The 13,727-nt window shown below is 41.2% G+C and overlaps 1 protein-coding gene across 1 annotated transcript; it reads right to left on the bottom strand.

Moving 5' to 3' along the window:
- Window positions 1–5,302: 5,302 nt before the first annotated feature.
- On the bottom strand, window positions 5,303–6,514 carry LOC111235094 (transcription factor 15-like). The gene is made up of 2 exons (XM_022763413.1): window positions 5,894–6,514; window positions 5,303–5,378 (listed from the first exon to the last, which is right to left on the bottom strand). Exons 1-2 carry the CDS (start codon window positions 6,368–6,370, stop codon window positions 5,316–5,318), a joined length of 540 nt encoding a protein of 179 aa, XP_022619134.1. The 5' UTR covers window positions 6,371–6,514; the 3' UTR covers window positions 5,303–5,315.
- Between the last annotated feature and the right edge of the window lie 7,213 nt (window positions 6,515–13,727).

Genomic DNA, 13,727 nt, shown 5'->3' with positions numbered 1-13,727 from the left:
ACCCCTGAAGAGAATTTAAGTTTTCATTTTAGTTCACTACTTACTTAGTTACTTAGTTACTTAGTTACTTAGTTAGTTAGCACCTCTTTCAGTCTGAATGACCATAGTAAAAGAAACTCTGGAAAACTTTAATGCCCTAAAACTAAAGATTCAATTAACCAAAATGGTTACATTGAGAAACCTCCACCGCATCAGCAGCAGAAAATAACTTAACTTCCTGACACTAGTGGAAGGTAACCTTTCGGTTAACTGTTCTTAAGTGCAAATTTGAGGCATTTTACCCTCAATTTCTCATGCTACTTTAGTCAGAAGGAAATATTCTCCTTTAACTTCACTGCATTTATCTGACTGCTATAGACAAGTCTAAGTTTATCAAATATGACATTTATAGATCAAACCACAAAACAGTAAAAAAAAAAAGAAAAAAAAAAAACTTAAGCTTGAAATGGAGTGGATTTTTATGTTGCATTATTGCTTTTACTTCAGTGAAGGATCTGAATACTTCCTGCAGCACTGCTGACTGATATCTCACATGTAGTAAAACAACAATATAAGACTGGTTCAGTAAATTGTCAAATCAAAACCCGCTTCTTAATTAGAAGGAGCACACACACACACATCTCAAACATCTTTTATAATAAACATCCAATTCACACCGACGAGCACTTTTATGTTCACTCAGAATACAGGGATTTCTACCGTTACATCTTGTTTAGGTCTATTGGATATTACTGTAACTGCCTGACATGATGTCCTGCCTTTGTGGAGGAGTTGAGGCTGCAGAGCTGCATCATGCTGCCTGTTCAATTGTTTACTTAAGGAAGCGAAAACCCCTTTAAGTCGGTATCGCTGGATTCTCACCTCTGCCTCCTTGGCAGGCTGCTGAGTACTAGGGGTTGATTGTCGGAGCCTGCAGCAGAACGGGGCTATGTTCCGACGATCTGTATTGTTCCCTAATTTCTTCTCAGGGATTTCCTCTTACCAACTCCCCACACCCACCCCTCCTATTCACTGCGCAGCCCTCCATCATCCTCCCTCTGTCTGAAGGCCTTGCCAAAGTCTCTGGCACATGAAAACAATTGTTCTTGTATGTTTGAGGAGACACAATCAGCTCCTCAGACAGGGCCCCCACCCCCACCCCCACCCCCCACAGAAGCTCGGCTGACGGTCAGGCAGACAGACTTCCTCCTCCGCCTCCTCCTCTTTTCGGAAAAGCGGTCATGTTCAGTTACATCGGAAGTGAGGTATCTGAGTCTTGAGCCACAAAAGTGACTCAGAATCATTAATATTTTTGACATGCAGGTGGAGTGAGGGGCCATCTCCCCAGCCAGTGAGTGTTTGAAACATGCTGAAACAGACTCTGAGAGCAAGAGCTATTAAAATATTACCATGTGCAGGTTTGTTTCTAACAAGAGCTCTCTGGCAAGACTACAAAATCCCGAAGATAAGCACCCATCTGGGAATCAGGACTGCGCTCCCAGATGATGTTGAAAAAACGCTTTACATCCTTCCTGTTTCTGGATCATCTATTTTAGATTTTTTTTTTTTTTTGAGGCAAGGACAGAAACATGTTTCAAAAGTCAGTCTGAGCAGTGATTTTGTGTTTAATCTCAAAGAGACATGGCTCAACAGGACTCATGAATTTGTTCTTCCTAAATCTGTTTCCTCTTCTGTTTGTTTAGATCACACAACTGTTATTCAACATGAACACACTGAGATGTCACATTACATCAGTTACATTTATGCATGAGTGAGGTAGACACAAAACATGAAACTGGAGTCTGCAACGTGCAATAAAACACAGCTGCACAATGGGCAACATAAAGACGACAATTTTTACACACTCAATATTGTTTTAAGGGATTTTTATTGTGCAATTGAACTTTATTGCTGTGGTGCAGCCATCTTGCATCTAAATCCTATACACATAACTTCTAATCGTCATGAAATCTGGTACTTCTATTTTATCAGGTTTATTTTCAGCATTTAATCCCATCCACTAAAACTTACTTGGTTTACCTGGTTTGGGTCAATATAGCACCAACGCAATACTGTTTTGATTTTTACCCAGGACCCATGTGTAGAAAATCACCCAAGACAAGGATTTGTTTTCTACCAGTGCTGCCAGTTTCTGTGGTTTTCTTTCTTTTCATTTAACTGGTTGGCTAAAACTCTCTTTGAGCTGCTTTTTGTTCCGTTTCCACCAAGAAAAAGTTAGGCTGCATTCCCATAAATCTGCCCCTCCTCTCATCTGAGTATTATGATTGAGACCGACAGGGCACTGAGTTCAGCTCGACATGCAGTGACCGACAGCTAATGACGTCAAAACCAAATGTCATTTCAGTTCATAACAACAGAAACTGAAATTTTTTTTCCCCTAGTTCAAAAATATTGCTCTGTTATAAAAGCTTACATCTGTTCAAATGGGTGAAAATGTCATAAACAATAATTGTAATTTTAAAGACTTTGAAAATGAAAAGTGGTTGGGCTATTTTTTATCAGTCCAATATGGCAACACGGGTTTTGACCCCGTGTTACTGTTATTTTTTCTCATTATTACCGTTGGGTTATTTGCATTTTTTTTTTTTTTTTTCATTTTTTAAACATTCATGTCAGTATGTGTTTTTGATTGATTAATAATATGTGTATCCTTTGCCATGTTGATATATTACCATATTGTTTGATACATCTAACAATAAAGTTTTCAGGTAAAACTTGAGCTTGAGTTTCAGTAAATAACCCAACAGTAATAAAAGAAAAATAACACTGACACTGGGTCACAACAATCAATATGTACTCTGTGGGTCGTACACTGACCTTAATTTTCAACTCAGTGATTTTTACTCTGCCGGAAAGAAGGAAGGACCTCTTTGTCTCTGTGCTACTTAACTACATGGTTGTTTATATAAAGTTACAAAGGTGAATTCAGGCTTCATCCATCAAAGAGATGACAATGAAATATAGCAGAAATAGAAAATAAAGAAAAGTAACAAGTGTTTTGCTGCTGTTGTTCTCATTTTTTTATATATATCTTTCACAAAACAATAGCGCACAGACTATCAAGGCCATTTTTCATCTCAGGTCACAAAACTGGCAGGAGGTGGAACTGCAGTCGAGCTTCATTTCATGTCCGCTGAAATTCTTCCTGCTTAAAACCTCTGTTGGGATTAAGAGATGCAAGTGTTCACGGAAGAGGAAAAACTCACCAAATTGAAGCTGTAAACCTTTGCAGTGGTCCCCAGGTGGATCCTCGCCTGTCAGACATGTTAAACAGATCCACACTGACCTTATTTGCTGCCTTTGCCTCCCTCCCCCCTCTACACCTCTTCTGATGCTCTCTGCCATCAATTTGTTACCTCTCATCTTGGGGGGGAAGAAAAACTCTCCTTCCGATTTTGTTGAAAACTCACTATTTGGTTCGCTCACTCTGAGGAGTACCACCAGAGAGCCGTACATCTGGGTCCCAGCGCCGGATGATGTCAAGACTGGCACTGACCCAAAGCCCGCCGCACAGAGAGTTCCTCGGAGAGGTCGGCTGGGCGTTGTTTTCCCTTCCTGTGCCTCCGTGACATCTTCCTGCCGGGGGGAGCCTCGGGGAGCCATTTGGGGAGGCCCGGGCCCCCGAGCATGGAGAACTTAGCACAGCAAATTCCAATTAGCCTGACAGGGCAGGTGGGGGAGGTAGGGGGCGGGGGGGAGAGGGGGGTCAGACCCCCAGCATGCACCTTTTACTGCCTTAAAATTCTCTTTCCATACAGCCTCCTCTGTCACCGGGAAGCCCTCCTCTGTCATTTTGAGGACTAAGTTTGCGGTCTGATTCAAAGCGATGCCAGACAGGAACTCGGGCTCAGCTGTCTTGTGTGTCTGAGCCGCAATATGCCTGTTAGACCGATCACTAGAGTGACTTTTTTTGACTGGAGAAGACAGAGAGAAGCCTACAGAGGCCGGGCTGCTTTTCATTTCTCAGCAGTTATGAAATATTTTCCAGTGCAAGTGGTCTGAATCGGCTGTGTGCTGCAGGGGCCGTGTTGCAAGAAAATATAACAAGACAATTAACAAACGTATAAATAAATAGAACAGTAATTATCTGTCATGGCCATAGTGATAGTAAGAGCATGAGCCTTGCTACGATTACAAGTCAAAAGGCTTTCACTTCTGTGCTCCACCGTGACCTCTGACCTCTCACCCCATCTCTCCCTGTCTATTGGGCCAACAGCAGTGATTTATCCCCCTGACATACCAACAGCTGTGTTGGGGGCTCCCAGCAGAGTGTGGGCTACTATTTGCCGCCGTGACTAATCGATAACAGACTTCAAAAAACACCAATCGTGAGATTTGGAGGAAAAAAAAAAATACACACCAGGCAATGACACCAGAAACCCTGAACCTTTGCTGTGGCTCTGCAGGCTTCATAAACAACGACTTGGCAACATTACTGGAAACAATGGAAATGTGTGTGCGTGTGTGTGGGTGTGGGTGTGACATCTTTCCATAAAGACCAAAAATTTGACATTTTATCCTTCTAAATTGATGATTAGGAGGATCCATGTTTGCAAAGGGAGCTTAAGTTGAACACTGTACATTCACTGAACCTTTAGTTGTCAAATAAGAAATTTGAAGATTCTTAATAGAAATTTCAGTGTTTGAGTTGAGAACAGTCGCTTTCTGCGGCTTCTTTGTAATAAGAGCAACATTTCTCAAGTGCCGCTCAACCTGAAACAGAGAAGACCTCGAAAGATTCTTTGAGGAAATAAACATTTTCTATTTTTTCTACTCTCCATTTCATCCATACACTCTCCATGTACTTAATTTCCCTGTCATCACCACAAGAAGAGCAACTTCATTTAGTTGGACAGCTTTGTTTATATCATGTGTGGTTCTTTTTGTCATATAACAAATCTGATTTTATATGAACAGGAATCAAGAGAAAAAAAACGCTTTTATTTTGATAAAATATATTTTATTTAAAACTTTTTCAAAAAAGAAAAAAGGAAAAAAAAGGACAAAAAAATCATAAGTTTCAAACAAATGCACTGCATCTTTGAAAGGCTTATGCTTAAATTTCTCGATCAAGTATAAATAGTCTTTTCACTCTTTTTCTTCCATCATTTGATCCAGCATGTGTACATCTACGTGTGTGTGTGTGTGTGTGTGTGTGTGTGTGTGTGTGTGTGTGTGTGTGTGTGTGTGTGTGTGTGTGTGTGTGTGTTTAGTGTTTGGTGTTTAGTGTTTAAGTCGTGTACACCAAGCTTTGAATTGCTCCTGAGAAAGTCTTTTGATTATTTTCAGGTTGCTGATCAGTCGCTGGTCTTCAGTCAGCGTCTCATTCGCAGTGGACCCAGCCCTCTCATTTTTAAACAGTCTTTTCCATCTTTTATCTGGAGAGAAAGAAATGTCTCAGTCACATGAAGGTTCATCAGCAGTTTAACTGCACCACAAGTCACTGTATTCTTTTCTAGGGAAATAAAGACATGTTTCATTTTCATTGTCTGCAAACGAACAACCGATTTAAAGCCCTATCATTTAATGTCACATTGATTTCTACATGCAAGAAGAAGCTGAAAACTATGTTGTCTGTTACATCATGTTTTGCGGCACAGTGAAGTTCTTCCAGTATAAAAAAAAAACAACCATCTGTGTGTGACAGTCTGAATTTACAGACGTGTGCAGCGCGTAAAAGTGCTTTTTACGCGCTGCACACTTCCAGTTCAAGCGATTTGAACACGAAGTTTAAAACATTGGCAGATGCTGCATCACACAAGACTCTTGTAAAGCATGATCAATAAAAAATAATAACGTGTCTGGGCTCAAAGCTGATGAGCATGTTTCACGTTCTGTGATCAATTTAACGCATCCGCTGCGTTTGACCGTGGAGATATGAAACTGCATTTACCCCTTTTCTCTGGTTGCTCAAGCAGAAGGTGCAGATGGTCCGCGGCTGCTTCGCCCCGCTCTCTCCTTGCACATGCACCGCGCCGAGGCACGGCTGTCCGTCGACGCAGCCGTCTCCAATGAGAAGCACGTTGGCCAGATGGGAAATGTAGCTAGACGCCAGGCGAAGAGTTTCAATCTTGGAGAGCTTTCTGTCCACCGGCTCGGTGGGTATGAGAGTCCGGAGAGCTGTGAACGCGGTGTTGACACTCTGGGTCCTGCCTCTCTCCCTGGCGTTAGCGGCGCTCCTCTGCTTCATGACCACAGCGGATTCTCCTTCCAGTTTGCGTGAAATCCTCCTGCGCTTCTCGCTGGAGTCGCAGTAACTCTGCTCCGAGCTGCCGTCGCTTTCGCTGCGGTTTTCATCATCCTCGGACATGAGAGCGAAGTCTGAATAGATTAAGTGCGTCGCCACGGGCCGCAGCATGGCAAAAGTCATGATTAAAAGTCACCAGTCCCCCCAGCTCCAAGTCCTCTGTTAGATTTAGTCCCAAAACAAACGCGGGGACTTTTCATACATCCCAAATATGGCACAAAAGGCTGCGTAAAACCACCTGTGAAAAAAAAGACGTTTTTAATACGCTGACCGTGTTTTCATAAGTCAGCTTTCACTGGCCTGACTACCTGGTCAGCTGGGCTCTTATAGCTGGATGGGAGGAGCTGCCAGCAGCTCACTGTTACAGTAGCCGCTCAACAACTGCTGAAAAGACTATACACAAGCAATAGCTCAACATAAATATGATTAAATGTTATTAATACAAATCACAAATGAATGATTATAGCCTACATTAATATTACAGTGATGCATGAACAGATAAAGTGATTCTTATATCACTGGAAGCCACAAACTGTGTGTGACTACCAGACATGTTAGAAACATTGGCATTTTTTTTTTGGCAATTTAGTTCCACACTTTTCAAGCAATTAGCAACAGATTTAATTAAAAAAAATTTTTTAAAAAAAGAGTAGAATAAGAACTTTTGAAGACTGTAGTACTGCAAGACACAGTATAGCAGTACGTTGTACCTGTAGTCAGTGGTGGAAGAAATATACAGATCCTTTACCAAAATAAAAGTAGACATGTGGCATAGCTTAATAAAAACACTCCATTACAAGTTAAAGTCAGTCATTCATAATGTTACTTTAGTAAAGAAGTGTTAGCAGCAGGTTAGCATATCAAAAGGAAGACTGTATGTGAAGACCGTATGTACAGGATGCAGTGAAATCTCCTCTTGTATAAAATGAATGTTTCTGGGTTATGCACTTGATTATAAACTTGTCAAATTCAAATGTACACAGATTATACAGATTCTATTGATTCTATTCTAATGGCATTGAGGGAGTAAAGTTTGCTGCAGTTTACTGTCTTGTGTTAGTTTGACATGTTTATGATGCTGCCACCTGCTGTGGTTTGTTTTTGTTGGCTGGTAAACCACACCAATACAGTCCAGACCAAAATGGACTTTGCTGAACATCTTTAACATGATTGGGCAGGCATTCGGAGAACATGTGCAGTGGATGTGTATGTAAATTCTCTTTGATTTGCCAGCTCTTAAATTTCCAATGTAAATGGTCAAAAGTCAAATGTAAGAAGTTCTTTAATTTGCATATCTTTTTCAGGAAGCCTGACTTAATGTTTGACCTTATGTCACTATTTCTCAGCAGGGTAGAGTTAATACAGTATCCAAAGTTGTTTAAGCCTACTGTCATGTCCCCATATTAAATGCTGCTTTTGGCTCATACTGAGGATCACAGGTCAGGCAGCAGGAGAAAGTTAAGTGTGAGTAAATAAACACTGACCAGATGATCCTGGAATGGCAGGGATTTATTTACTCGTTGCCCTGAGTTCAAGAAAACAAAGCGGTGGCAAATGGGTAATTTAGTCCCTCAAAGCCACATCAGCAGACACAAGTCTCCAACCACTTCAGTGTGCCTCAGCTGCATCAACAGTCAGACATCAGACACCAAAACTGTCTGCTGAAGGAGCACCGAGGTCTTCCAAAGGACATGAACCAAACGCAGGAATCTGCAGTGCCAAGGGCTGTGTGAATATTTCAATTAGCTAAAATAAGGTAGTCTCTCCAGAGATTTGACTTCATACATTTTAATTAAAAAATACTATGAGCTATTAAAGAAACACTAACTCATTTTGCTTTGTTATGATATCTGATGATCCAGCAATAACAAACCCCCTGAACTGTCAGCCAACAAATTACATGGCCATATGTCACATGAGTCTCACACACTCTCTGTTACTGTATCTGTTACTGTATGGTTGATTACATTTACTGTGTGTGTGCATGTGTGTGTGTGTGTGAGAGAGAGAGGGAGAGAGAGAGCGAGAATCTTGACTTGGAACTATAGACAGAAGTTGAATTTTTCTTACAACAACTCTCTTATTTCATGGAAGTTTGAGACGGTCTTTTGTGTCCGCAAGAAGTGGATCCATTTATCTACAGTCATGATGTGACAGCATATCGGGTTTGCCCCCCACTGAGGTCTGTGCTGTTGTGCTTCAGAGATCTTAAGTGTTGTAAGTCGCTTTGGATAAAAGTGTCTGCCAAAGGAGTAAATGTAAATGTAAATCTCTGAGAACTGCAGCTCTGTCTGAGCCACAGAGCCAGAGGTGTGAGAGGTTTTCTGTGTCTGTGCTGTTAGACGCCATTATGGATGGCTATTTCGGTCTGACGGTCCATCACTTTACGAGATAGGACTGTCATGAAATTTTGTACAGACATTCATCATCTCCAGAGAATGAAATCAAATGGCCACAATGAGGTTGACGTTTCTGGCTGTTATTTCGACAACCGTTGGACTGATTGCCTTTAAAGTTGGTAAAGATGTTCATGTTACCCAGAGGATGAATCCTTATAACTTTGGTGATCCTCTTACTTTTTTTTTTTCTAGCGCCACCAGCTGGTTGAAGTTGTCACTTATTTTGTGAAACCTCTCAACATATAAAAGCTTGTACTGACATTCATGGTGCCCAGAGGATGAACCCTAATGACTTTGCTGATCCCCTGACTTGAGTGAAATTTCTCGCTATTTACCATTAAAATGTTGAGAGATCAAGAATTTTTTTGTGTCTTTTCCTAGTAATGAACTACACCATTGAAAGAAAAATTTCAAACTGTTGTGGCTTAAGTACGGTATAGTTACAGCACAGCCGATCAGATCGAGCCTACTTAATTCTGTTGGGCAGCAGTTACTTTGCTCCTCATCTACTTTTGCTCAGCACTGCTGAAGGGTGTCGGACCACTGTTTCACTCACTAATGTCCTGTTGTTCTTTACACACAATAACATAGAGCAATGGAGACTCTCTCTTGCTCTGCTCAGTTCTCCTCTGCTGCTGACACATTTACATAAATGTCAAGAGAGCCAGGTAATGCCGCCCTTTACGTCCCTTTAAAGAACAAGTCTGGTGCTATTCTATATTTTTTTTACTTCCTGAAAACCAGCAATGAATAGATTCAGCTAACAATTCTTGTTTGTGTATTCACAGATATATTTTATTGCTCTGTGTCATAGAGCGCCATTGTCGTTCAAAAACAATTAAAAACACATCAGTGCACCACAATGTTGCACTTATTAAGGTCAACGCAGGCTCTGTAGTTTATTTTGAGTTGATCCCATATACAATCTGCATAACTACTTACTAGCATTAAATCTGCAGCTGAAAACTCCCCAACATTTTTTACATTATTTACTCCTGTCTGAGTAATGTTTACTGGAATGTACAGCGCTCAGCTGTTTTAAGAAATTATTCAGCCATTTTAAAATTGAAATCACAAAATTGTGACTGTTTTATAGATTCATATCATCAGTCTAAACAAATGGGTTCAGGGCTGAGAGCCATAACTAGGCTGGCAAAATCGGAGAGTATTGACAGAGGGTCAATGTTGGTTTTAGTCTTTTCGTGGGATTTGGGAGGTCTGCCTCCCCTTTCAATGGTGTTTCTGCCAGTGCTTAGTGTAGCTTATGGTCGGGTGTTACAGAGATAAATGGGTTAAGGCTGTGACTGTGTTGAGGGGAAACAAGTTGATGGGAACTTCAGCACGACGACTCATCACATATTTCGCTTCAGATTCATACTGTGCATCATGGTTGAGACACTGTTAGATAATCAGGCTTTATCTTTGTCTCCCTTTGGAGGCCAAAAATATTTTACTCATCACCACTTTTTATTTTCCTCCCCTGCAAAAGGTCTTTCTAACTTGTACTTCACATACAAGATGGACTTGTAAGATGTTCTTTCCATACTTCACATCTCTGAATAGATATTTCCAACATGAATCTTCCTCTGAGCTCAGCAGAGTGCTGTTAGAGGACAAGGCTGATGTGAAGGGCAAGATAATATGTTATACCACAGACAATGCCTTTTTAAAAGTCTGCCGCTTCTTTCATAGTGGTGCTCTGTCAAGTTGCATATGTTCCCTCTGATTGGCAGGGCACACCCATGCAAATTTCACTGTACTGAGGAAACCAGATAAGTGTTTAAGCGAATAGAGCCACTACAAGTTTGAAGGCTGTGTGAAATACAACCTTTTGCTACTATGCCACATGTATACTCTGACAAAGCCACATAGACATGAAGGTTTATACACAATGTGTCTCTGCAGTGAGGTCAGAGGGTGGATACGGCATTGCAAATCTGGCACAAATTACACGCCTGCAGCCACCAGTGGTCTGAGGGAATTCCGGATAGGAAGCTGTGAGAAGTCCTCATCGGCTCGAACAGCTAAAACTAAACTCCTTCAAGAGGATTTGGTTGTAATGCCTCCTCAAGTGGAACAAATGGGTGAGCTGGCTAACCAGAGATCATTTTTCAGCGTTATTTTAAATGCAGACAGACTCTACAGGAGAGCCAGAATCAGCTTATGTTTTGGTAGTTTTATTCTGCCATTAGATCCCTTTATAGACCCAGCAGTTATAAAGAAGACAGAGGGAAAAGCTCTGTCTATCAATGTTTATCTCTTATCTCAGCAGGCTTGTAGAATATTAAACAACGGGCAGATTTGTCTCCTTTAATATGCTCCAGAGTCTAGTAATCTAATCTTCTTACTTTGTACAGCACTATACAATACAGACATGTTACAAGACCATGCGATGCTCCGTGGGAAAATACCTTTTTAAAATTGATTCAAAAATGTATTTTCAGTGAAGGGTGGCATGCTGAAATCTCTGATCAGATCTGTGAGCACAGAGCTTTTTCAGATAAATTTGACATCTACTTAAAAATCATGCACAAGCCACAACTAATAAAACTCTTTCGGTCATACAAATAAGATGAATGAGATGCATACACAACTCTAAGTTCCAGTGTTTTCCTTAAGTCATAATTAGTGCTTTAAAATTAATTCTACGTGTTCTTTTGCATTGGAAGTTAGCTGTGCCTCTTCAATACTTCTAATTGTAAAAATCTACTCATCATAGTCTGTCCACATCACGATCCAACTGATGCTGCTTAGAGCCCCACAGCCTCACGGGGCCCTCAACATAGTGCGAAAAAAGGGAAAACTTTGGAAGTACTGTGTGAACCATTTTAACTTTCTGCACATGAAAAACAATTTCGATATCAATCAGCTTAATATTAGTTTTATATTCTTCAGTCATTAGTCACTGTGATGTTGTTACAGCAATAGTAAAAATAGATTCTTAGATTCAGTTTTATGTTTTATTTTCAATCTTTTTTTTTGTTCTGCTGCTGCAGGACAGAAACTATGCTGAGCTGAGAAGATCAAACCCAACAAAATCATACGAAACATGAAGCAGTCATCACAAGTTAATTTGTGATGTAATCCCTGAGCAATACAACAGCAAATGGCAAAAAATTGCCAGCAAATGAGCATTCACATGGCCCCAATCCATTTGTGAAAACGACCACAAACACTTCCTCTTCTTAGCCCCTTAAATCCCCCTGATCTGTTTAAATCCTCAAAGATAAAGCGTACAGAACCACCCATGGAAACCGCTCCCCGAAGCAACAGGTGCAATATATTTTTTCATGCCGGTGTTGCGTGTCAGAAACCCTTTGAGGATATGGTTACTTCCAGACAGTGAGCGAGCTACAGGAAATCTTCTCACACGCGACGATTCAGGGGAGAAATTTAGAGTCCTTTAGGGCCGGTCGGTAAAAGCTGCCCCCAGGTCTCCCTTCATTTCCTCGATGGTCACAAAGGGAGACCATCAAGCGACTCTGTGCTCGCATTGTGAAGGCGCTGACGTCGGAAAGGCCTTGTCTGTGTGCAGTGACCTGCAATGTGTAGTTTACCTATATCATTCTTCAGTACATTCTACAGTTCCTTCCTCTAAAAACAGAGGCGAGGGAACTGTTGTCTGGCTTAATTTGGAAAGCAGGGTCAGTCTCAAGGTCAGTGCCAACAACAAACAAGGCGTTACGTAATATACTTATGCATTTACTTAACGTTATCAATAACAGAACAAACCATTAATACCATTATTTTGTATGTTTAAGGAAGGCAAAAGACTGCTTTCTATGTTATATCTGGTGAGTGGAATGCATATGTTCCCTTAAATGCATCAGGGACTGTAGTTCATTCATTCATTTTTTTTTCTACCTTATCCTCTAGTAGGGTCTCAGGGTGTTGGAGCCTATCCCAGCGGGGTGTTGGGCGAGAGGCGGTGTACACCCTGGACAGGTCGCCAGTCCATCGCAGGGCAAACACACAGAGACAGACAACCATTCACTCTCACAGCCACAACTATGGTCAATTTAGAGTATTCAATCAGCCGAGTCCCCATTTGCATGTCTTTGGACTGTGGGAAGAATCCGGAGTACCCGGAGAGAACCCACACAGGCACGGGGAGAACATGCAAACTCCACACAGAAAGACCCCGTGTCCGAGCCGGGACTCGAACCCGGAACCTCCTTGCTGTGAGGCGACAGTGCTAACCACTTCACCACCGTGCCACCCAGGGACTGTAGTATGAAGAGTAAATCATCAATCAATGTTATTTTTTATACAAATTTGAAAAGATTTTACTTGATGGCACTTCAAGGAAGTGAGAGAAGGCTTTGATTTAGGTGGGTTTTCATATGAACTAACCTGTACGACGAAGGTATGAATGTTCCTTCCTTTTTCTCCTCTTTCTTTGGCAAAACGCGATCTGGAAGGTTGCAGGAGGGATCCTTTTCAGAGACGACGAGTAACAAAGACTGATGATGAGGAAATAGGTGCAAACTCAGCAAGACTCAACATCTCGACATAAGGTGTTCACATAACACCTGTCGCCTTCTACAAACCATCTGCTCCATAGGCTCATTTCTGTTACCTCATCTAAAACATCATAGCCAGAGTTGACAGAGTTCATATCAGATAGAGATATTGGGAACTGAGTGACATCAGAAGCACTGACACCTCACAAAGTTTGGATAGAAAATAAAATGCTCCAGTCCTCCTCAATTATTAGCATTGGTGCGGTCGAGTTTTTTCTTTTAGTTTATGAAAAGATTTATCACACAATGCCATTCAAATCTTCCACACACTCTGCTGCATCTCTGCACCAGTTGATTTCTAAAATTAACACAAAAAGAAAGATTGACTACAGGGACGTTTTTGATATAATTTCAGACTAAAATAACTTGAATGTCAAACAACTTGCATTTTATATCTTTCTCAGTAGGAGGAGCTCTAAAGGTGTACTTGAAGGACATCGACGACGTTTTGACATGTCATAGTAGGAAAAGCACAGGTGAGATTCAGGGGTGCTGGGCTGTGTCTGAAGTCACCCCCTTGTTCACTCATTCACTATTCTCAGTGCGATGCATCTTTAA

The sequence above is a fragment of the Seriola dumerili genome, unplaced genomic scaffold, assembly GCF_002260705.1.
Source record: "Seriola dumerili isolate Sdu_G_001 unplaced genomic scaffold, Sdu_1.0 BDQW01000468.1, whole genome shotgun sequence".
NCBI lineage: Eukaryota > Metazoa > Chordata > Actinopteri > Carangiformes > Carangidae > Seriola > Seriola dumerili.
Note: the sequence above shows the minus strand (reverse complement) of the source record. Positions and strands in the feature narration are given on the sequence as shown.

Excerpts from the sequence above, each read along its gene's own strand:
- LOC111235094 (XM_022763413.1), bottom strand. The coding sequence starts at position 6,370 with ATGACTTTTGCCATGCTGCGGCCCGTGGCGACGCACTTAATCTATTCA. Across the intron at positions 5,379-5,893 it reads TGAGCAACCAGAGAAAAGGG|ATAAAAGATGGAAAAGACTG; the intron begins GTAAATGCAGTT and ends CTTTCTCTCCAG.